This window comes from Sclerotinia sclerotiorum, genomic scaffold (genome assembly GCF_000146945.2).
Source record: "Sclerotinia sclerotiorum 1980 UF-70 scaffold_19 genomic scaffold, whole genome shotgun sequence".
Lineage (NCBI taxonomy): Eukaryota > Fungi > Ascomycota > Leotiomycetes > Helotiales > Sclerotiniaceae > Sclerotinia > Sclerotinia sclerotiorum.
Genome location: NW_001820817.1, coordinates 19386 through 43161, shown reverse-complemented (window position 1 = coordinate 43161; position 23776 = coordinate 19386). Strand labels below are relative to the sequence as shown.

General features: G+C 42.6%; 10 protein-coding genes across 10 annotated transcripts; 7 read left to right on the top strand and 3 right to left on the bottom strand.

Moving 5' to 3' along the window:
- Positions 1-118: 118 nt before the first annotated feature.
- On the top strand, positions 119-918 carry SS1G_12052 (predicted protein; the record flags this gene model as incomplete). The annotated part of the gene is made up of 2 exons (XM_001586973.1): positions 119-750; positions 810-918. 2 exons carry the CDS (start codon positions 119-121, stop codon positions 916-918), a joined length of 741 nt encoding a protein of 246 aa, XP_001587023.1.
- Positions 919-2660: 1742 nt separating this feature from the next.
- SS1G_12051 (hypothetical protein) lies at positions 2661-4063 on the bottom strand (the record flags this gene model as incomplete). The annotated part of the gene is made up of 5 exons (XM_001586972.1): positions 2661-3096; positions 3158-3235; positions 3300-3691; positions 3750-3854; positions 3920-4063. The coding sequence occupies 5 exons, from the start codon at positions 4061-4063 to the stop codon at positions 2661-2663; spliced, it is 1155 nt and encodes a 384-aa protein (XP_001587022.1).
- A 1296-nt stretch (positions 4064-5359) lies between these two features.
- On the top strand, positions 5360-5679 carry SS1G_12050 (predicted protein; the record flags this gene model as incomplete). The annotated part of the gene is made up of 2 exons (XM_001586971.1): positions 5360-5455; positions 5491-5679. The coding sequence occupies 2 exons, from the start codon at positions 5360-5362 to the stop codon at positions 5677-5679; spliced, it is 285 nt and encodes a 94-aa protein (XP_001587021.1).
- A 993-nt stretch (positions 5680-6672) lies between these two features.
- Positions 6673-7298, top strand: SS1G_12049 (hypothetical protein; the record flags this gene model as incomplete). The annotated part of the gene is made up of 2 exons (XM_001586970.1): positions 6673-6957; positions 7056-7298. 2 exons carry the CDS (start codon positions 6673-6675, stop codon positions 7296-7298), a joined length of 528 nt encoding a protein of 175 aa, XP_001587020.1.
- Positions 7299-8024: 726 nt separating this feature from the next.
- Positions 8025-9071, top strand: SS1G_12048 (hypothetical protein; the record flags this gene model as incomplete). The annotated part of the gene is made up of 3 exons (XM_001586969.1): positions 8025-8333; positions 8391-8495; positions 8664-9071. The coding sequence occupies 3 exons, from the start codon at positions 8025-8027 to the stop codon at positions 9069-9071; spliced, it is 822 nt and encodes a 273-aa protein (XP_001587019.1).
- A 2516-nt stretch (positions 9072-11587) lies between these two features.
- SS1G_12047 (hypothetical protein) lies at positions 11588-14212 on the top strand (the record flags this gene model as incomplete). Its single annotated transcript, XM_001586968.1, has 3 exons — positions 11588-12363; positions 12494-12918; positions 12975-14212. 3 exons carry the CDS (start codon positions 11588-11590, stop codon positions 14210-14212), a joined length of 2439 nt encoding a protein of 812 aa, XP_001587018.1.
- A 486-nt stretch (positions 14213-14698) lies between these two features.
- On the bottom strand, positions 14699-15292 carry SS1G_12046 (predicted protein; the record flags this gene model as incomplete). Its single annotated transcript, XM_001586967.1, has 1 exon — positions 14699-15292. One exon carries the CDS (start codon positions 15290-15292, stop codon positions 14699-14701), a length of 594 nt encoding a protein of 197 aa, XP_001587017.1.
- A 1867-nt stretch (positions 15293-17159) lies between these two features.
- SS1G_12045 (predicted protein) lies at positions 17160-18288 on the top strand (the record flags this gene model as incomplete). Its single annotated transcript, XM_001586966.1, has 2 exons — positions 17160-17843; positions 17893-18288. The coding sequence occupies 2 exons, from the start codon at positions 17160-17162 to the stop codon at positions 18286-18288; spliced, it is 1080 nt and encodes a 359-aa protein (XP_001587016.1).
- Positions 18289-20062: 1774 nt separating this feature from the next.
- Positions 20063-21521, bottom strand: SS1G_12044 (hypothetical protein; the record flags this gene model as incomplete). Its single annotated transcript, XM_001586965.1, has 4 exons — positions 20063-21029; positions 21083-21210; positions 21264-21364; positions 21419-21521. 4 exons carry the CDS (start codon positions 21519-21521, stop codon positions 20063-20065), a joined length of 1299 nt encoding a protein of 432 aa, XP_001587015.1.
- Positions 21522-22165: 644 nt separating this feature from the next.
- SS1G_12043 (hypothetical protein) lies at positions 22166-23748 on the top strand (the record flags this gene model as incomplete). The annotated part of the gene is made up of 2 exons (XM_001586964.1): positions 22166-22318; positions 22378-23748. The coding sequence occupies 2 exons, from the start codon at positions 22166-22168 to the stop codon at positions 23746-23748; spliced, it is 1524 nt and encodes a 507-aa protein (XP_001587014.1).
- Between the last annotated feature and the right edge of the window lie 28 nt (positions 23749-23776).

Here is a 23776-nt window from a genome sequence, read left to right as displayed (position 1 = left end):
ATGTTCCACTTTTCCTCGATTTTATTTTTGTTTCTAGATCTTTTGCTAGCGCGTTGCATTGTATCCGGTCATTTTGCAACACCAAATAATCAACCTTCAACCACAGAACCTGTACTCAATGAAGCTCAAGCTAATCCTCTTTCCTTCTCTACTTCTAAATATCCACCGAGCCAACTGCGTACGACTTCGCGATGATCCCACGACAAGCGCACCAGCAGCAGTCCTTCAGCAAAATCCTGGGTGCGCTTTAGTCAGTTCTACACTTTTTGCCTGCGAATCGATCATCCCCGGCTTTACTTCCCTCCTTCCATCTGCACAGGCATCATGTCTGTGTTACTCTTTGTCCACTTGGATTCCAACAGTCTTCGACAAAGCAGTCCAGACTTGTGCCAATTTTGCAAGCACCGCTGTACCGGATGCTTATCCAGCATTCGTGAATTTGGAGGGTTTTTGTGGAAATATCGGGAACATTAAGACAGGCGAATCTCCCGTTACCTCTCCTAGTACTATTTCTAAACCTTCTCTTCCAACAATTCCCATCAGCGCGGTCCCAGCTTGCTATACCGCTTTTTCTTTAGTGCAGTTCTGCGTCGCTCTCATTCCAGGTTTCATTGCTTTAAATCCGACGCAACAAGCCTCATGCCTATGTTATACAAGTGTCACGTCCTGGGTTCCAAAAACTTTTGATAACGCGGTTGCGACTTGTTCGAGATATGCGCAAAGTGCCAATGCTTTTGCGGGATTGGTATCGTCAGTGAATATATTTGATGGTATTTGTGAAAGCGTCGGGGATATTTTGACAATAGGAGGGGGTCTTTCTTCCACGGTCATATCGAATTCGATAACTTCGCCCGAGGTGAAGACACCACCCTCAACTACAACGATTCCTCCATCACCAGCAAATCCACCCAGTATTGAGATTTCAGTGCTTTCAACAATTGTGATTCGTTCTTCAACTCGGAATACGCATTCAATTGTGAAGACAAAATCGGTTACAACAAGCGAGTCTATAATTAGAACAACTTCAACGGCTGGGCTTGGCGGAGTCGGGGCAAATCGAGGTGGAGATGAACGAGCAGGAGATATTGGTGATCCAATGGTGGTATTGATTAGTTTTGTTTGTGCAGTGTTGATGCTTTTTTTATGTTAATTCCTGCCTTGAGCAGGAAAGTTGTTGATATCTTGAGGCAAATGAGAGCAGCTAGGACACCCAGGGGAATGATATAGATTTAAGCTCGCCGGGCCCATGACGTGCAACTGTGGATCTTTGAAAGTAGGTGCAGGAAGCAGTTTGGAGTTGGTGTCGCTTGCGGGTGGATTTCAGACACGGTATATAGTCAAACGAGGTGTAATTTTAGTATGAGTTAAGGATAAATTAATGATACCTGAAGGTAATCATGAACTGAGACTCGGGTGTACTATTGTAAGCGCAGGTCCAGTGTCTATCCAAGCTTGTGATTCATACTCGAATCTGCTAGAGACCGTAATGTAAAGGCGCGGAATCTAGAGCTAAGACAAGATATAAGTATTTAAAGATTAACTCTTCTCATGTGAAGGAAAGACGTTCCAACCTCTCATCGAATCACGAGTATTTCCACGTAATGTTCCTTGGTGTGTCAAGTTTAGCTATCTACCTAAATGGAGGAAGTAGATGACGGAATAATAAATTGGCCAGGTTATAGAAAGCCAGCAGCTCGGACTACTGGCTGATCTTGTCAAGATGATTCGATAATACCCATAGGTGCGGAGTATAATGTAAGATCTCATGATCATCCTATAAAGTCGTTTGAAATTATGGTTATCCCCGACTGTAAGGGGAATCAAAATTATAGAAGTCTTATTTAATCATGCGGCAAATTGCTCTTGTGCCATCAAAAGTTCAAAAAATTACTCGTATGAGGTAGACTTTATTCTAAATTTTATTATAGATCTAAGATATTTATTAAGGATGTATTCCATGTTACTTTTATACAACAAGAATTAATCTTATTTTGTGGCGTGAGGGTAATTTGTTTCACTTTTCATGGTATAATGTAATTTACCTTAAATCATATGATTATTGTATTAAATTTTTCTTTTCTACTAACGATATGTAGTTGAGCCTCGCATTAACCTCGCGTACTAAATCCCGTGGATATACTTTGTAGCCGTCAATTTGTCATGAAATATTGACTCTATTCCGTAGAAATATAATACGGGAGTACTCTTTTAATTCCCATCCAGAACCATCAGAACGCATAACCCTGCTATCTATAATAACGTACCCCTCAAACTAGAAGAGATTATACTACCCTTCATGTCGAGGAGCTAGTCGATGGGGGTATACGGCGCTTGAAAACAACGCCTGAGAAGACATAGATCCCGTGCAAGAAACACCCAAATGCATCTTTCATCAACGAATTGCAACTTGATATGACAAGTGCAAATGTAATCCGAATGTCCCAAATAATACCAAAATACCTTCTCAAGATTTTTCAATGCGACGCATAATGCCGCTGCCGAATTTGTTAACCATACGCTCAACTGTGTGGCCACTGGCCCAGAAATGAACGAAGAGCCCAAAGGGCAGAACTCTCCTCGCATCAGTCCTTAAAAGCCGTAATTTTCCATTAAATAAATACATTATGTTGCAATGGGTATCATAAACATCGAATGTCCCTTTACTTTATGTGGTAAGCCGGCTCTGCTGCTTCCATGGTCCCATTTACACTTCCCGTCCCATTCACACTTCCCAGACGCCCGCGAGAGCCTAGACTTCCACATGGACTCGTAAGATTACTATGCCACGATTCGCTTTTGACATCAATTGTCTGATTAATGCTCGCATGCAAAGGTGGTGAATCTCGTCCATTACTCGATATTATCGTCGTGGTGAATCCGACGATCTTGAGATCAGGTCTCAAATTTAGTTCCGTATCATCTACTCTCGTTCGTCGCGCGCTTAGCCCGTCAATCATGCGGTTGTGAAAAGCGCCAGACGATGCCATTGATTTTTCGGACCAGTCGAGGAATGAGCGGACGAGCGGTTTGAGTGTCGCTAAACAGGATGCTATGAGTCCGACCGCCGCTTCGACGATGGTCAGAATAATAATATTACTGGTATGAGATTAATATGTGGATTTATGGGTGTGAAAATGGAAGCTTTAAAGCAACATACGCTATTGAGTAGAGGTAATCAGTGGCAGTCATGAGACTTTTGATGTAAGCAATCCTCGTGAGAGTACATACGCTTGCACTGATAATCCGTCAGTATTTCTATCCAACCTGTGACGATTGGATCAATGAACAGAATTACTTACATGGAACCCAATGCTAGGGTCAATGCAACCGCAGTTTTTGTCCTTGCCGTAATTTGGAGATCTGCCACAATGAAGGCAGGAATTATCCCCAGCGTTAGATCCGTCAAGACGCTTAATGCCGCATGACCATATGCCACGGCTGCTATCGTGGAAGGATGCAGACATTGCCCATCTGTTGCTCCTTCAAATCTCCTCCAGTAAAATGAAATTGGCCTGCATTGAAGTAATAAGAAGGCGAAAAAGCCCAAGGTGTATGCGAGAAATAGTGACATGGAGATATAAATGGTGTATTTATGAATAGGATTAACGGCGATGCGGATGAGGTAAAAAGCGATGGATGACTTGATGAGAGCTATCGTAGGAGGGTATATAATCTCTGAGAGGCACCAGTACTAGACGAAGATGTCAGAAGAACCGTTTATAGATACGATCTCATAAGGAGTAGCATACTCTCAATCCGCGCGCCGACTCCTCCGGTGTCATATTGTCGACATGTTTTCCAAAGCCCGAGTTGATTCCTAAGATGGTCAAAACAACGCCGCCGCAAAGGAAAAGCTAGAAATGTCAGTATACGCCCTCGGTCTAATGCCATATGAGATTGATTCTACCAAAGAGCAAACTGCAAGTGCATCATCAGGACCAAACGCTTTCAACAACTTTGTTCGAACATAACATCGTAACGCGACGGCCACACAGGCAATTATGAAGAAGATCAATGTGGTGATGAGGATTTCATTTTGTTTCTCCGGAGCTTCTGTCACCATTTCGGCTGATTCACATGAAGGAATGAAAGTCAACTAGTGATGTAGTGATTCATGAGAGAAAACGACGATGAATCGATCAGCCTTGCAGTTCATCCGGAAAGATGACCAGACCAGACGTTCGTCAGGAGCCGGCGGAAAAAACACTTTTTTCCCGCATCTGTATGCACTTTGTGCACTTCCGGCACTGCCAAATATGATCCCCGGCGACTCATTTACTGAGAGCTTGCGGGTATTCTTCGATATTATATGGGGATAGAAGCACAGATAACCATTCCTTAATTGATAACACCAGTACCTATTTTAGTGAGATCGGAATGAGGGATCCGCTATTTTCACCAGACATGGTAAATATTCGCAGATCTTCGAAACTCTAGAGGAAAGCTTCGTTCGTTATCTTGCTTCTCTGCGACGCAAGATCACAGAGAATCATAATGAAAAGTGTATCCGACTGCTTGAAGATGGCTAAATGACGTCTATGGGTGGATCATGATGCATATTTTCGTGAGATAAAGCCAAGCTAAGCCACGCGATGGGACCCCCGTTGAGCGTTGAGGTACCCAAGCGGTCGCGTTCAGTGGACCTAGCACTCCACTCATAATCATGTCAGAATGGAACGACGATGAGATTGAGTTATCTTGAATTTTTGGAGATCTGTAGACCTTTATAGAGAATAGATAGAATTTCTGAGATCTGGTCTTGTTAGTCCTTGCTCTCGCACCACTATTCACGAGTAGCTGAACCACATGAAAAGTTTAATAGACGTTTCTGTGGTTCGTGGGACTGCCGTTGTAACGAAGTGATAATTATCGGATTAATACCGGCGACAGTGATAACGGAAAAGTCAAGAAAAGAAAATCTCCTTAATTACCCCTGTCTTCGGAAGGATTGTAATACCGGTACTGTACTGTACGAGGTACTGTACTGATTATGGTACCTGAGCTAACTTTACCGATGTGAAAGGAGGAGACGAGATGAACTTGAGACAAACCTCCCATTATTGCTTCTTTCTTCCTTTCTTTCTTTTTCTTTCTTTTTCATTGTTATTAAAAAGTTAACTAAAGAAGCAATAGTATATCCTATCATTGATTAGATCTGAGCATCAAATATAATTGTCTTGGATCATAGCGGATTGTCTCAACTAGGTACTCAACTTGTGACTGGAGTAAAGACAACTCGATCAAGTTGAAAAAGCTTGAAGATCAAAAAATGAAACACATCATGCCATGAACATGAAATCTCTAATGACTTAAACTCGACCCATGAGTTATGGAGAAGGGTGGGAGATTGAACCCCGACATGGATCGCAAAGACATAAAAGTTGTCGGTCGTCGGTCCCGGAAATCCCAACGGCACAATCTGTCAAAACTCAAAAGATGTCAAAAGACGTCAAAAGTACAGATTAAGACTTAAGATTATATTACCAACAGAAGGAATGGTGCACGAAAGAACGTTGCATGGAAGGATCAACCCTTCCCGAACCCCAAGATCTTGCCTCAATAAAACATCCGAACGATGATGAGAGTCAGATTTCCCCCGATTTGGCTACAGGAAATAATGCCAACAAAATTCCAGCTCTTGTTCATACACTTTATTACTCACAAGTAGTAATGATTTAATCCGAGAGTCGATACATCAATAATTGAGCTTCTAACCTTACACACACTGAACTTCTTTGATATCGATCTAATCATAATTTCTCTGTTACCACTGCCGGCAGTGTATAGAAAGTAGCATATTATCAAATAATCATGGTAAGCGTAAGGAAAAAGGCAATATCCACGAAGAAGAATAAAGAATAAGTTTTGGAATTCGCAAACATAGCCTTGAGATGCGGCCGTCGGTCATGCTTTGCTGGGAGAATTATATATGCCCATTGAAAAAAGTAATCAAGTCATCGAGTTACAGCAAAGAGACGCGATGTAAAGCAGAATGCAATCCATTGCCAAACCTGTAGTTAAAAATCCATGACTTCCCAATCGTGTCCAACAGAATTGAAGTATCATATCGAAGTCATTCACATTATGATGATTTTCATTGCATAAAACCGTAGGATGGTGTTCGTCCTTGTGCTAAGTGACGAGGACCTATTCAAATAGCACTTTTCTGATCGAAATGTAAGAGAATCACCAAAGACTAGATAATTAATGAAAATATGTAAGCAGCAGCAGCAGCAGCAGCTGAAGCAGGCAAATATGAAGATTACAAAAAGGGAGTCTGCGAGGGTAGGTTTTTGTGAAAGAATCGTTTTCTGGGCGAGCCGAGAATATATACTGTATTAGGCGACGGAGCATCAATACATTTACTTTACTCTGTAACAGTGCAAGTGTCCGGAGATTTCGAAAATGCCACAGACTGTGGCTTGCTTGGGGATGATTACCTAATATGACAGTGACACATACCTACTTAGCATACTTTCCATGATAAGGATAAGACTAGCAATCTTATCAACTTTATTAGTTTCGACATTATTGTGCTAAGATTACATTTAAGGCAGTGTGGCTGAAGAATAGGAATCGGCTCGAGTTTCAAGAAACCACAAGGCTAAACCACTAGAACTAGTGGGATCATTACCGAGCCTTGGAGATTTTTGCTGCCCAGTCACTCCGACAATGCCATTCTTCAACGCTTTTGTCGGTACATCCCGAGCCGGTGATGCTTGGTTCCTTGCTGGCCTTACAGCTTCCTTTCCCAACATCACGGCTTCCGGAGATACGGTCCTGTCAAATCGCTTACCATGCAAAGGCTCCTTCGCGCCAGGTTGCAAAGTTTTTAATGTACCTTTGACTGATAGTACTCAAGCCGTTGAAGTCGACCTTGACGATGCCGTGGCAGCTGGGCTCAAGGACCAAGTTATAGTTTTTCAATACCAAGGCAAGTTCCATGCTGTTGATCATGTAAGTCTAGTCATTCTTTTTGTGCACGATCACTCTGAGGGCTAGGAAGTGAGTGATAAGGAAAAGCGACAATGGGATTGCTGCTAAAGAAATGATAGAGTTGTCCACATTCATCATTTCCACTTTCACGAGGCACGCCGTTTGATATCGAAGATTTTGGTATCCGGCTGAGTGTCGGAATACAATGTCCAAAGCACGATTGGTCCTTTGATTTGATTCATGGGAAAAGCGACCGAGGGAGCTATAAGCTAAAAGTCTGGGAGGTTCAATTACGACCGATTCCTGGAGCGGAGAATGAAGAGAGTGAGGTTTGGGTTAGAAGGAAGCAAAGGATAGGCTGAGTATCGTTCAGACTGAGATATAAAATGGCCATAAGAAGTGAAGCTTTAGGGGCCTTTGCGATGGATGTATCGGCCGATATTGTCGTGGCAAAACAGCTAGCAACCTACATACTGTACACAGTGTTGTCCACAGGGGCTAGCGAGGAAATTCTGTCAGTGTCAGAGGTCATGACCCCTGAATTATCTTAGCCAAGGATTTGCGGTGTAACATATATTTAAAGTTATTTAGTGGAATTTCAAATGGAGCATCGGATCAATATTCTTAGTAGGCAGGTAGTTTAAACGGTCTAAGCCTTAGTTATCATCTACGTCCGCGTGAAGAAACATTCTTGTGGCAGAAGAGAGGGTGGCCATGAGGGGCTATCTACAAATGCGGGGTAATTATACTGGAGATTTCAGATCTATCGAGGTTCGACATAGAGGCGGTAAAAAAGGGCGGAAAAATTATGGATGTCTTCGGTCAAGTAGCGGTAGGCTGTAGCAGTGGTTGATTGCATGGAAATGCTTTAAATTGCCTAGCCAAGCATCTCGAAATCGGTTGGCATTCCACCGAAGATGTTCCTGAGTATTAATTCAGATAGAGTTTCTTTTATAATATATGTAGTCTCAAGGTACCGCCTCGATACCCGCTCTGCCTCTCCAGAATTCCCATCCATAAGTAGCTGCTTGAAGTCTCTCCGTTTTGAATAGTTTCTCAATTACTTCGCTTTCTTATTACTCTTCAAAATGGTTCAAAACTTCAAACTCCTTTTAGCTGGCCTAGCTTCCACAATCTTCGCTTCTCCCATCTACGGTGCAGGCCCACCAGCATTTCTCCTCGCAGGTGATTCCACAACGGCCATCCAAAATGCCGCTAAAACAGGCGGTGGTTGGGGTAATGGCTTCATATCTACTCTTCAAAACGGAGCCGGTGGCATAAATTATGGACACAACGGTGCAACGACTGTGAGCTTCGTAAATGGTGGTGATTGGGCAAATGTGCTGGCATCTGTAGCGAAGTATAAGTCGGCTTATACAACTTTCGTGACTATACAAGTAAGTGGCATCCAACAAAGAAAAAAGGTGGTGAAACGTAGTTGACAGGTGAAATAGTTCGGACACAATGACCAGAAGGCAAAAGCAAATATCTCAGTCGCGGAATACAAGACCAACCTGCAGAACATGGCGGAAGATGTCGTAGCTGCTGGAGCGACGCCGGTAAGCCGTGATCTCTTCACCTATCATCTTCGTGGATAGCATTCAAATACCTCCATCATTTTTGGATCGCAAGGCCGAAAATTTATCCATTGACGATCAGATAATGGAGGGGGAGCCTTTTGAAGTAATGTAGATAAATCTCCAACTTCTCTAACTTTTGGCATCTAGATTCTTGTCACTCCTATCAGTCGCCGAAAGTTCAGTAGTTCGGGTGGTGGTGTCGCCCAAGATCTCGCCGTCCAAGCAAACGCTACCATTGCAGTTGCCCAATCTATCGGTGCATTCTACATAGATCTTAACCGCGCCTCTACGGACTACATTAATGATATCGGTGCGACTAACGCCGAGACGTATAACCTAACACCCACGGATTTCACACATATGAATGAAGCGGCGAGTGTATTGTTTGGAAATATGGTCAGCGAGTTGATCGGTAAATCCGTGGGCAGTGCTTTGGGCTTCGACATTAAGACTTATACAACACCAAATGCGACGATTGCAAAAGATATTGCTAGTGGGACTTATGTCTTTCCCAGTGGATTTGGAACTTTGTCAAGCAATACCCTTTCAGCATAAAAAAGCCTTGAGATGAGAACGCCAGTGTGGAAATTGTACATAGTTAAGAATATCGAAATGTAAGAGTATTCTCTCACCAATAAATAAATAACCTTAATCTTTTGTTCTGGGCCGGATAACGAAGAAATGATCCCGTGACATTTCAGTTGTGAATTGTTCTACTGCCAGATAAGTAAAAGATAAAGATAAATCGCAACAGCCAAGACGGAATGCTAAAAGCATCTAAAACGGTCAAATTCGAGTTGAAAGGGGAAGTTCAAAATACCTTGTGGCGTGTCAGCCCTAAATTCGGGATGGTTAACAGGATTAAGTTAGGCTATTGGATTCCTCATGATGTTCTTCTAGAGCCCGTTTAAAGGATTTTGTGATTTGCCTCTCGAATTACAAGTTTGCTGGCTGTTACGTCGGACTTCACATACCGAACATCACGTGCCCAACATCATGTAATATGAGGATCCCAGTGGGCTCAGTAGTCCCGGTAGCATTGGGACAATTGGGAGCACTAGAATGTATACCACGAAGGTCTATATAATCAAGATGGATTTCCTTTATATAGAGCTTTATGCTCAAAATTAATCATTTAGTATACTCTACTATTAGTTACGAATTATATATTATTATTGTCATTACTTAAGCCCTTGCTTGATGCCTAGTGTTACGAGGCTTGCCGTCTAGATCATGTGGAAGTGCTCTAAGCTCTCGAGGTGGTTTATAACTAAGCATCAAGTAGGGACTTAAAATAATGACAATAATGTAATTCGTAACTAATAATAGAGTATACTAAATGATTGATCTTAAGTACAAAACTCTATACAAAGGAAATCCATCTTGATTATATAGACCTTCGTACCTCGTTAAAAACCGATGGTTACAAACCCGACAATTCGATTACCGCAAAACCGATCTCGATTTGTCGGTTTCTTGATCATATGATCAAGAACGTGACCTATGTTACTATCCGACGTAACACTTAGTTATAAACCACCTCGAGAGCCTAGAGCATTTCCACGTGATCTAGACGGCAAACCTCGTAACTGTGACGGAAAAGTCGTAAACGGAGTCAATTCAATCACTTAGAATCTAAAACTAAAGAACTAAGAAGATTCTAAGTAAGAAGGTCTTTATATACAGGGCTAGTGCACGTGAGCCACTAGTGGGATAACAACCGTCACGTAACAGTAACACTGGCCTAAAAACAGATCTATAAGTAAATATACAATTTTATAATTTCGATTAAAATCATATTTAAAAAATGAAAGTTTTGATTAGATTTTTCTATTTTAGTATTTTTGTATTTGTATAATTTTATTAAAATTTAATTAAATTTTCAAAATTGTTTTAATCTGATTGAATATTTTTTTATAATCAAATTAATTTTCTGAATTAATTTTTATTAAGTATTTATAAATTTTATTTTATTTATAAATATAAATTCCATATTAAAGATGATTCATTCTTTAAATTATATCTCACAGTCTTTAGGTCTGACCTTACTTTGCTTTATTTTACTTTCTAAGAATAACGACTCCGGTAGTTGGTCGATTACCCCCACTTCGCTCCTCTTGAATCTTCTTGAACATTCTCAGTCACCAGTACAATTGACGGGCAGACGATTGATCAAACTCCAATGACAATCCGCTATTGAAGTTCAAACAACTTTCTGGTCTACCGATATGTCTTTTTGCATCTTTCAAAAGCACGCAGTCTTTTCCAATTTTTGGTAATTACTCGCAGTTGGTAAAAGATATTCAAATTTTTCAAATATTGTGGAGTCTGGAAAAGCACATCATTTTGAAAATACTATCGTGATCCGTAATCACCTCAAATAGGAACTTCTTTTCCGATTGTGAAGTATTCGGATGTCCGAAATATCCAATTATTCTTAGTAATACACAGTACTGTGCACGGTGAATGGGTAGAGTTCTTATAACACTAGGTGGAAGTACAGTATGGTATTGGACAAAGGCCAACAGATAAATTAAAGTAAATCAAAATCAAATCATTCATTCACATTCATCTCGTTACCCGCTGTGAGAATTCTCAAAACCAAAATCAACGTCAACATCGAAATCAACAACAATGGCTAAATGAGTGAGTGAGTTGGACATCATGGGATTCTCATCATGGATCCTGAGTCCTGACCAGTTTTCACTGGTCAGTGATCACTCCCGAATCCCGATCACTTCCTAAATAACTCCCCTGCCCTAGTGAAATTCTGCTGCTCTGTCCACATTTCAAGGGACTAAAGGTAGAACTAGGAAACGTTGGCACGGCTGTTTCCACAAATCGAAAAGATGTTCGTTTTGTAATCTAACATTTTGCATGTGCGATAAGGCAAGAGAATGGTGCAATCCCGATGACTCGTTTTTTTTTCATTTCGAGGATGCTTAGTCCCGGCATGAGAGTTTTTCCTTTTCTTGTGTATGTATATACGGTGTAGCTTTGCCATGGCATTCCTCTAATTTGCGTTCATTCTCTTGGTATCCATCTTCGTGCCAGATTTCCTTCTTGGAGAAATGATTCTATCATCCTTGAGAAGCCGACTCTTCTCTCGGCAACAGGAGGGTAGTATTACCCCCGCATCCTCCGATCATGAGAAGGATGGGATAGCATCGAGTGTCACCGGTACCGACGAAATCAGCAAGTCCATCGAAGAAACTGGCAATTCAACTGAGAAGATTAGTCCCGAGACAAACATCAAAGATTCTACACCTATTGTTGAGACATCCCCTCTGGACATTGAAAAAGCGACACCAACATCAGGGAAATTTGGTGATGATGACCCCCTTCTTAAAGATATCCCTTGGCAAGTTCGTCGAATTGTCAGTCTCGAGGATGATCCCACCGAGCCGACAATCACCTTCCGTTACTTCCTTTTGACACTTATATTTGTTGCACCAGGAGCTTTCTTATCACAGATGAGCTCATTCCGCACGACATCCGCTCCATATTCCGTCTTTTTCGTCCAAATTTGCTCCAACTATGTCGGTGCTTGGCTAGCGAAGATTCTTCCAGCTAAGACCATACATTTACCGTTCGGAAGAAGTTTTAGTTTAAATCCAGGTCCATGGGGAACGAAAGAACATGTATTGGTTACCATTTCTGCAGCATCTGGCGCCACTTACAATTTAGCATACACGCCGGTCTCCATTGCTGAGCTCTACTTTGGGGTGACCATTCATCCAGCCATTGCCATATTCTTCATGTGGAGTGTAGTATACATTGGATACTCCTTTGCAGCTATTGCTAGACAATTCTTGCTCTATGACCCAATGTACCCGTGGTATCAAGCGTAAGTCCAAAACTTTATATCCCCTGCAATGCTACTTTTTCGGCACCACCCGTATCTCAACTCAGCTTTTGGGATTAAGTGTAGTGCGAAAGTCTAAGAATGACCTTCGCTAATTCCCCGATTCAAACAGACTCTGTCAGACTGCTCTTTTTGAAACCCAAAGGAAGCAGAGACAGCATCCATCCCGTGTGTCCAAGAAACAGATGAGAGTGTTCTTCGGTGTTCTCGCAGGTATCACCTTGTGGCAGTTTCTACCAGAATTTGTGTTTCCAATGCTTGGGTCCTTGGCATTTCTCTGTTGGGTTGCCCCAGAGAACAAAGTTGCAAATTTTATGGGGTCAGGTTTGGGAGGAATGGGTTTTCTAAACCTCACACTCGATTGGTCAAGTATTGCGAGTTTAAGTAACTCCAACAGCTTGTTTGTAACTCCATGGTGGACTCAAGTCATCATCTTCCTGGCATTTGTAGTAAACTGCTGGATATTACTTCCAGCTGCGAAGTGGGGAAATCTGTCCTCCTGGAAACCCGAATTGATGTCCAATCGTCTGTTCATGGGTATGATACTTCCTCCCACGTATTTCCCGTTGTCTAGTACTAACAAAGTCTTTCAGAAAATGGGACTCGTTATCCTACCACTGAGCTCATTACTCCCCAAGCTACATTCAACGAAACAGCCTATGCTGAATATGGGCCCATCTATGTTGGCGCTCAACAGCTTTGGAATATGTTCTTCGATTATGCTGCTTACACTTCCGGAATTAGTTGGATTTGTTTCTTCGGTTTCACACAAATTAAAGATACCATTAGCAAACTGAATGCTCGACGTAAGAATAAAGTTGAAGGAGAGACTATCAATCACCAATATGGAGATCAACTAAATGTCCTCCAACGTTCTTACAAAGAAGTTCCGTGGTGGTGGTCTTTAATCCTCTTCCTTGTCACCTTTATTGTCATGATGGCCATCCTTGGCACTGGTCACCTCTTTATTCCCCTGTGGACATACTTCATTGCCGTTCTCACTGGTGTTGTGGTTGTCATCCCGCTTGGTTGGTTATACGCCTTATCCAATTTCCAACTCCCAATTGGTACATTCAATGAATTGCTGTACGGATTGATGGTGAATACGGTCGATGGACATAAGAATCCCACTGGTGCATCAGTCTATTCATCCCTCGCGGGTGACGCATGGTATCGTGCACAACTTATGCTGCAAGATCAGAAAATTGGCCATTATATGCATATTCCTCCTCGAGACACCTTCTTTGCGCAGGTTTTTGGATGTTTCATCGGTATCCCAATCAATTATGGTGTTGTAAGATGGGTCCTTAATACCAAAGCGGCTTATTTGAGCGGTGCGGAAACAGACCCAACACATCAATGGACGGGTCAAGGTCTTGCTAGTACCTTGACTACTAGCACACAATATGTTCTCATTGGACCCCGTCGCCTTTTCGAGTTACCTATTTTTAAACCCCTTCCATACGGATTCCTCGTCGGTGCCGTTGCTCCAGCTATCATATATCTTCTCCATCGCCGCTTCCCCAAAGCCAAGTTTCACCTATTCAACACCACTATTTTCTTTTCTGGTCTTTCCAATTTCTATGGGAACATATCTACCGGATATTCTTCTTCCATCATTGGTGGTTTCATTGTCTCTTATTGGGCCTATAGGTATAGGTATGAGCTCTGGGCGAGATACAACTATGTACTTGCCGCCGCCTTTGATGCAGGATTCAATTTGAATATGTTGTTGATTTTCTTATTCTTTGGAGCAGGCAAGATCGTCACTATGCCAAACTGGTGGGGCAACAATGCGGATAGTGTGGATAGATGTTTTGCTTTGGAGTAACTACAGGGATGATGCTATGGTTAATGGATATGAAAAGCCGGGGAAAGAATTTATGTGCTACGAAACTCAGTTCGAGATAATGATAATGAAAATATTGCTGATAAAATTGTTGTGATCTTCGTTTCTAAGTCTAGTAGTATACTTGCCAGAGTCTATTTCCAGCCACTTTTAAAATGTATTCATGATTCTATTGTCTTGAACATAGGTCGATGATGGGTATTACTAACTTTTAAAAATATTAAATTAGTAAATCATTAGTTTAATAAGTTATATAATACTTGAATGTGGATGATGACAGAATAAACGTGGTCGGACAGCTCTAGAACTCCGTACTAACTTTTCGGTGTATCTGCATGGAGTAAATATTGACTACCGTTGAAATAAATTGTGCCGCCATATTAGCAGATACGACTTCGTTTTTCTTTCTTTCACGCTGCTCCTCAAAGTCGAGTTCCGGTTGGCTTGGTGCGTATGAAGCGGAGACTGTCACAGAAGGTGACGACGAATACAGAGATTGGATGTCGATGTTGAGGGGATGAGGGGTGAGAAGCCAGTTAGAAGGGTTCTTCGAATGGGTGTAGGGGTTGTTGGATCTGTACCGGACGCGGGAGGAGGTGTCGACTCTCTTAGCGGAGATGACAGGCCTTCGCCTTCACCGGATCTGAACCCCGGTCGTTCAGGAGCCTTGATCTGCCTGCGAGGGCGGCGAAGGTGAACCTCTTGTGGATGAACATCTCCAAGACGAATGACATCGGCAATAGCTTCGTAAAACGCACCAAATCCCGGTTCAACGCGTAGCTCTGCGTGAGATAAGGTTGGCAACTGCTGATAGGAGAATAATTGAAGTGATCTCAGCATAACCTCGTTATCTGCTACGGCTTTAACGGCTCTCTCTCTGTATCTCTCGAGAATCGGAACATTATCGATATGATCTCTTACCAGGACTCGGAATCTTTGAAGGTGGCTTGCAGACCAAGCACTTCCACTCGCGTGCCTATCTTTGTCTGACAGATCATGGATCGTTAATAGATCGCCAGGAAATCTACGGGAAAACTCCTGATTGTTCGAAGGCCACTTCATTGCAATGTTTGAGCGTGGGATAGTAAAGAACACCTAAATGTAAGAGGGGTAGGGCGTTCTGGAAAGACAAATCCTTTCTCTGCACAACAAAAGAAGGATGGTGGATGGATAGTGATGGGTGAGGGGGATGGGGTGGGAGGAGATGAGAGGATATGGCGTGATGCTGAAAGACAAAATCAGCAATAAGCAATAAGCTTCTTGAGATGAGGGAGAAGGAGCCATCTTAATGTTACGAGGTTTGCCGTCTAGATCACGTGGAAGTGCTCTAGGCTCTCGAGCTAGGTTTATAACTATGCGTCAAGTAGGGACTTTAAGGTAATGACAATGATGATATGCAATTCGTAACTAATAGTAGAGTATACTAAATGATTGATCTTGAGCACGAAGCTCTATACAAAGGAAATCCATCTTGATTATATAGACCTTCGTGCCGTATGTCCCACCGTTCCCCTCGATTTAAATCGGTGGGACGAGTGAGACCACGTGACCCCTTGTTTAGTCATGTGATACGGTTTTTAGTCGTAACTGAATACCGTCGTAACACTTAAATGCATGTTATACTCGAGTATATATGGCAATTACATTATTGTTGCAAGGTGTGAGGAGGATTGATTGGCTATTTGATATAACTGTTAGGCTGCTATATTCTGCATTGTAAGAAGGGTTGGTTGGTTGTTTTATTCAGTTGCAAGGCTGCCATACACCGTATTGATATTATGCCTCCAACAGTGGGTGCAGAGATTCTATAAGTACTTTTTATCTGTATATTGAGATAAATGACAAAAAAATAATAACAATACATTCAAAAACTAAATATACTACATCGAATAAAATTCTTAATCCAGAAGATTATTGTAACGATACTGTACTGGAGGCAGCGGCTGCCTAAGGTTTCGTCTGGTTGATAGTTGTGGGTTAAGGCTTTATCACTGGTCTTCACTTGGAAGTGAAGTCGTTACTAGATCAAGTAGAATGTAGGTAAACTAATTGATAACTAAGTTGAGCACGAAGCTCCTTAACTACGAGACTAAATGAATGTTTATATACCCTATATCATCTTTTGAGGACCTCTGGGACCCTAAGGTCCAAAAGGTCCTCGAGGTCACGTGAATTAATGAGTCGTGACAATTATTTATTTAAATTTTATTTTTTTTTGGATTTTTTAATATTTACAATATTAAATAATCAAAAAAATCGTTAATTTTAATTTCAAGATGTTTGTTACGTCGGATTTCACATACCGAACATCACATACTCAGCATTATATGATATGAGGATCCCAGTGGGCTCAGCAGTCCCAGTAGCACTGGGACAACTGGGAGCACTGGGATACATGCTACAAAGGTCTATATAATCAAGATAGATTTCCTTTATATAAAGCTTCATATTCAAAATCAATTATATAGTATACTCTACTATTAATTACGAATTATATATCATTATTGTTATTACTTAAGTCCCTGCTTGATGCCTAGTAATAAACTATCTCGAGAGCCTAGAGTACTTCCACGTGATCTAGACGGCAAACCTCGTAACAAAAAGTGCTTACGGAATTTCTGCACCCACTGTTGCTCTCTGAACAAAGCAATGGCATAGGATAGCATTTGTAGGTGTATATAAAGAGGGGTTATCTTATATAGACAGACCCATAATCGTCCTTGCCACATTGAGCCTAATGGAGGTGGCACAGCTTCAGTTGCCAGGTGAATGATCAGATACCTAGGAACATTCATTCTCTAGCATGAAAACAAATGCTGGAAAAGCAACACTACAAAATACTAACACAACACAAACACAAACACAGCACTACAAAATACCACAAAATACCAAACAACGTCAACAACACCAACGTCATATCGAATTCGCCATGGAAACTACAGGCAATGATAAACCGAAATTGTCTCGAGCCCCAGGCAGCTCGAGTCATAGCCAGCGTCCTCCTCCAGTGCGCCCCTCCCCAGCACCTGGCTCTATACGCGCCGTACTACTCGAAAACTGCACCACTCGACTCTTTGTTCATCCCTTTGATTGGACCACCGACCATTACCGCGCTCTTCACGTCGAACTTGTTATATCTGCTAGTGTAGAAGAGCCGGTAGCGGAAGACATTAAATCACAGGTCGCTGAGAGCAGAATAATAAGCGGAGCATTATGGAATGTAAATGGCTGTCACTTGGTAAGAAGAGACAAGGCGACTCGAAGCCTAGTGATCGGTATGGCAAGAGTACAGAACCTGCACCTGGAATGGAAAAGACTGCATTTCATGTATGAGAACCAGGCCATCGCTAAACTCCATGACGTTCTGGTCGCCTGGCCTCGACCTACGTCTGAGCTTGATTCAAGACTTCCAATCTGGGCGTACACTGACCAAAAGTGCACATGTGATGCACGACGGAGTTGGTACAAATCTAAAAAGAAACCATGGTCGTTTATTTGGGCTGAGCCCATCCGCAAACAAAAGCTTCCAGTTGACCCCATTTACATCGCTATTCTGATCGCTCTGGCCCAACGGAGAAGGAGATTCATTCCGCAGGGACCAACATCGCACCGGGTATGCCGCCGCTCTCTGAATAATGTACAGCGCTAATTAATTACAATAGGTCACTCTTTTTGCCCCTGTGCATGAATCAATAGTGATAGCCAGTGCTCCTCCATCAAGCACTACAACACCCACGTCACCACAAGCCAGAAAGCGAAAAGTAGTATCGCACATTGTACAATACACGGCCGACATTTCAACCGCATACTTGCAGAAGTTCGAGGAGCCTTACAAATTCCATGATGCTAGCCTCCGCATTGAGCAAAAGATGCTATCGATCGACGAAGCTGCTATATTCTTTCAAGCTATGCAATCTGCTTCCAATGACCTTAACACGTACCCGAAACCTTCTTCTGAGGGTTCTACCTCGAAGAAACGCAAAGCACTTGAGGAGCTGAGCCCCAATACCGACGATCAAAAGCTGGAAAGCAAGCGGAGGAAAGTTTGTAATACATGACATAGGGTGGATAGATCAACAGATTGATATCGAAATGTCGGACCAGACCAACATAGCAAATGTTAGTTTCATATCAGAACTTAATTAGCGATTACTAATTATTAGCAATTTATGCGATGACGAACGGATGGAAATATACAGATATATCAGTATCGCATCGGCGGAACGAACCGGCCTGCTCACGTGGAGCAGTCAGTAAAATTTCATGGCAGAAATGTGTATTCCATTAAAGAACAAGCGCTCCGATTCTCTTCTCATCAACTCATCTGGGGAGGCAGAAGATGTAAATGAATGGAAAGGCTTTATGGACCGTCTAGGAACATTGGTTCAAAAGGAGACTCGTTCAAATTTATGGTTAGCTCTTGGTGAAAGGAGTAATCTGGCCTCGTAAGAGACAGAAAACACTACCAGCAAGTGCTCTCCGAATGAACAAAAGACGTGAATCATGCTGCCTTCTGTTAAAACAGAGAGCAAGTCAGTCAGATATGCTCTCCCGACGATTAGGTTTCCCTTACTTGTAGGTATCCATTGGGTCACTGGGTGGAGATTTCGCTGAAAGCACAAACTTTGAAACCGACCTTTTGGTGCGGTGCCCGAACGGTCAAATGAATATGCAATTGGTCGGTCTCAAGAGTTTTACATTCAAATCTTAATTTAAGGTGGTGCGAGAACTCAACCCCAACGTGCCCACCACATGAGTTTCAAGGTGGCTGAATGAAAGTTCGTTAGCAGGAATATAAATTGGTTATGGTGCGTGACACTATTTCCGCCGCGTATACTGCTGGGCTGCCTATCTTGCGTGTAGTATCTACAACGAGGAGGGCATGCTAGCTATGCTACTCACCACACTCTCATGGCATTTAGAGCTCAGAGCTGTATCTTTAGTACCTCCGGGAAAGAGATCTTTCGACGGAAGCCTCTTACGTGGTCAGCTCCCTACATAAAATTCACGGAGGATTATACATAGTGCGTGGCGCTCTGAAGGATTACTCTCACCTACAAAAGTCGAAGCTAATTTGTTTTTGATATCTACAACGATTACAGCTATATAAATTATATTTGAATGCAATGCCCTACCCATGATTACGGTGTGCCAGGCTTGACAAAACTCTCCTTATTTTTAGATAATCACCTTTGTGGCCTCGGTTTTTTCATGAACTTCCTACAAAAAACTCGAGGCGATTGGCACATAGGAAGTGGATAAAGCCGTGCCACAAATGGTCGGAGAATCTAGATAGTTTGAGCTTCATGGTTGGTAAACGTGAGTTGAAGAGTATTGTGTCCAGCGCAAGGGCAGTAAACTCACTGGGTAGAGTCTCATTAAAGATTTTAGACTTAGAAAATATTAAAGGTTATCTATATTTGTTTCGAGCGTTTACCGCTTATACTGATCCTGGCTGATGCCTCCACAAAAGTTATCAAGGAATCCAAACCGAGGCCAGTTGTCACGACTACTATCGGCACTCAAATCAAGCAAGTTTAGAAGCTAATGATATCCGTGTTATAATATTCGACACGAAGGACGTAGAGACTACATCAATGACAGAGAGACGGATATGTGGAAACTGCACCAAAAGCTTGAACTACTCCTCGAATGACACATGACACATGCAATATCATAATCAAATGAACCATGAAGAGAAAATCAATATCATCCATCAAGGAAAGTACTTACCGCTAAATAAATGGGTATCTGCACTACAAAATAATATGTAAAACTGCCCCCAATCAACCCAACTACATCAAATTTCAAAGTGTCACTTGTCCTCAAAAATTATTGCGCGCCCAAAGTTTGCAGTGCAGCCCTTAACTCTTTCACTGCCGTTTCCGCATCTTCAAAGTTCAATGCCGAAATTGCCCATCTTGCATGTTTTTGTGCTTTGGCAATTGCTTCATCGTCTGTGTTTAATTGTCCGCGAGATTGTGGCGCTGATGGGATAGTTGCTGCTGTGTGTTGGGTAGATCCAGATTGGAAGGTAGGTTGGTCGGTGGTGGGCGATGCATATGGTGGTGATCGAGGATAAAAGTCTTGAGGTGCAGTAGTCGATGGTTGTTCTCCAGGTAAGGTTGGAGGTGGAAACGATTGAAGATCAGAGGATGGTTTCATTCCGGTAGATTGGCCAGGAGCTCCAAGAGAAGATGTATCTGTGAGTCCGAGATCGAATGCATTATCTGGAGCAGGAGCCGTTGGTAAGGTTGAATCCCGAGGCTCTGATGTAAAAGTTGGAACCTCCGGGAAATATCCCCCACCTACCGATCCATTTCTGCCTTTCGGGGATGGCTCAAGAGGCGAAATGTTTTCATCTTGGACTGCAGTGTAGGGAAAACCATCACGCGGGTATGGTTCAAAGGGAGCCGGTTTGCTGGTAGGGGACGCACGAGCAGAGACTTGTTCAGAAGGATGCAAAGAACGATCTAAGGATGATTGTCTTGCTAACCTTGCTTCCAATCCATCTTGCTCATCTTGCACCTCTTCCACGGAAGGTTGCTTTGCTTTCTGTTCCCCAAGCTGCTGCACCTCAGGATCGTTCGGATCTAATGTTGGTAGGTCATCCTTGGGAGCCGATTGTGGTTTGGGATTAGATTCATTAGGATCCTTCCCTTCTTTTAATGCCCTTACGATCCGCACAGCGTTCCATTTCGCATACTTGATTTTGGCCTGAGTTTCCGGGTCCGGTGGTGACCAGATATTCAAAAGATCGAAGAAAGTTGCTGCAGCTTGAAATGTATCTGCAGTTTGTCTAGAGTCCGTGAGCATATTCCTCCATGACAGCAGTACTTCGAAGTTCATTACTTTGTAACCTTGTTTGCTTCAACAGCCCGATCTGCCCTCGAGAAGATTTCCATGGCAAATTGTTCGACATATGCCTGACCTGCAGTTTCATCCATGATCGCATCATTATCTGGGTTTTCGGATTTTATCTGCAATGATTTAACTACAGTCTAATGAATTCGTAGACATAGCATTTTCATACCGTCTCGAGTTTATCCATCAAAGTAGTTGTGTATTGTAACGTTTCCGCATCTCCATTATGTAGTCCTTTCGCGAGGATCTGATTGACAATCCAGAATTCACCTGCGAATGTTAGAATGAGGATTTAAATTATGCGACAAGATTTTTGATGCGTACACCAATATGATATGACTGGCTTCGCATTTTCGAGTTGTGCTGCCTTGACGATGAATCTTGTTAAGTCGGCTGTCTTTAGCTTCTGGGGGATTTGTGACGCCATGATTGGAGTATTGTTGTTGGGTTGGTAATGGGTATAAGTAAGATGAAGTGAAAGGAGGATGAGGAAGATTGTAATGGCCTCGTTCGCTGCATGTATGTATGGCGCTGAGGCAGCAGCAAGGTTGAATATAGGGAATATTAATTGATTCGTTGGCTTGGCTTGTCTCTATCTCTTTCTTTGTTAATGGGTGAATGGATGAATGGATGAACAGATGAGAGTGGTGCGATGCTTGAGAAGCTGTAGGTAGGATTCCCAGGCCAGCCTTGTGAGTCAAAATGTTATAGCCTCGCCCTCAGCTCAATCAAAACAGACGACGTCAGTCACGTGGCGAAAGTTGGGGAAACCTGTAAGCCCATTCCACTGCAAATGCCTAAATTGTTTGAGTACGGTTACCTAGGCACCTACTACTACTAATTTACCCCGGATTTCATTCTATCTCATTAAATGAATCCCCGAGCTACCACCTCCACCTTCACCTCGTAATACCATCATGCGACTGTGGCCTTTTCAAACCTCTACATAAATACCCAACTCCTTGTACAGCCACTCTGTTTTTCTCTTTACATGTATTGTTAAATTCAATAGCTACTACAGCTACTACAGCTACCCAAATAGCTACAGATAGTTAATTACCAACATTCAAAATGGTCAACACTGCACTTATTTATACTGCAGCTGCAGCTTGGTTGTGTGCTTTGCCCGCGGTTCATGCTGGATTGTACCCAAGGAGTTCAGCTGTGTTGTCAATCGATGGAAAGGATTATGATCGTATGATCGCTCAATCTAACTATACTTCCGTACGTCTTTCTCGTCCCTTGTTATGCAGCACACCAGTCTTTAACATTCTGTCACCTAGATTGTCGAATTCTACGCTCCATGGTGTGGACATTGCAAGAACCTTCAACCTGCATACGAAAAAGCTGCCAAGAACCTCGCCGGCCTCGCAAAAGTAGCAGCAGTTAATTGTGATGAAGAATCAAATAAAGCTTTCTGCGGAGGATTTGGTGTGCAAGGTTTCCCTACTCTCAAGATTGTTAAACCTGGAAGCAAGCCCGGAAAACCCATCGTTGAAGATTATAACGGACCACGAACTGCAAAAGGAATTGTTGATGCGGTTGTAGATAAAATCCCAAATTTTGTCAAGAAAGTTACGGACAAGGATTTGGAGAGTTTCCTAGCTGACGCGAACGACACTGCAAAGGCAATTCTGTTCACTGATAAAGGAAAAACAAGTGCCACGTTGAAAGCCATCGCCATCGATTTCAAGGGTAGTATTAAGGTGGCACAAATCAGAAACACAGAGAAAGCATCCGTTGAATTATTTGGTATCACTGAGTTTCCTACACTTATTCTGTTACCTGGGGGTAAAGCAGCTGAAGGAATTGTATATGATGGTGAATTGAAAAAGGATGGCATGGTCAAGTTCCTCACGCAAGCTGCCGAACCCAATCCGGACCCACCAGCAGCAAAAGCAAAGGCTCCAAAATCCAACGCAAACAAAAAGTCTTCATCGAAAGCAAAGAAATCATTTGAGTCTGCATCAGAATCTCACGCCAAATCCGAGAAGCCTGTCACCCAAACAGACGAAACATTAGAAGACCAACCAACCGAATCACCATCACCGGAGGTCGAAACAGAGAAACCCATTGTTCTTCCACCGGCGCCAGCGATTCCTGTTCTTAAGACTGAAGACGATCTCAAGAAGAATTGTCTTGGTCCCAAAACCGGGACATGTATTCTTGCACTTCTTCCAGATACATCAAGCGAGATTACGGATTCGGCTTCTACTTCCTTGGCTGAAGTGTCCCACAAGCATCATTTACACCAACGAAAGTTATTCCCATTCTATATCCTGCAGGCCGAAAACCCTGGATTCTCTCAGATCAAAGAAGCTCTAGGACTGAAAAGTGATGTTGAGGTCATTGCTGTTAATGGGCGACGGAATTGGTATCGAGCCTTGCCTGGCAAGGGGGATTCTCTAGTGGCTGAAGATTTGACAATCGAAGCGATTGAAAACTGGGTCGACGGTATCAGGTTGGGTGAGGGTGAGAAGAAAAAGATTCCAGAAAGTCTCATTCCTGAGGAAGTTGAGGAAATTATTGTGGAAGAGGCAGCTCCGGAACCAGAACCAAAAGCCGCAGAAGAGCCTATCATAGTCGTTGAGGAGCTTCCGGAAGATGGGGAACCACCAGCTCCAGAGCCTAAGATTAAGCATGGGGAACTCTAAGCAGTTGTATGTAAAGGAGTTTTTGAAA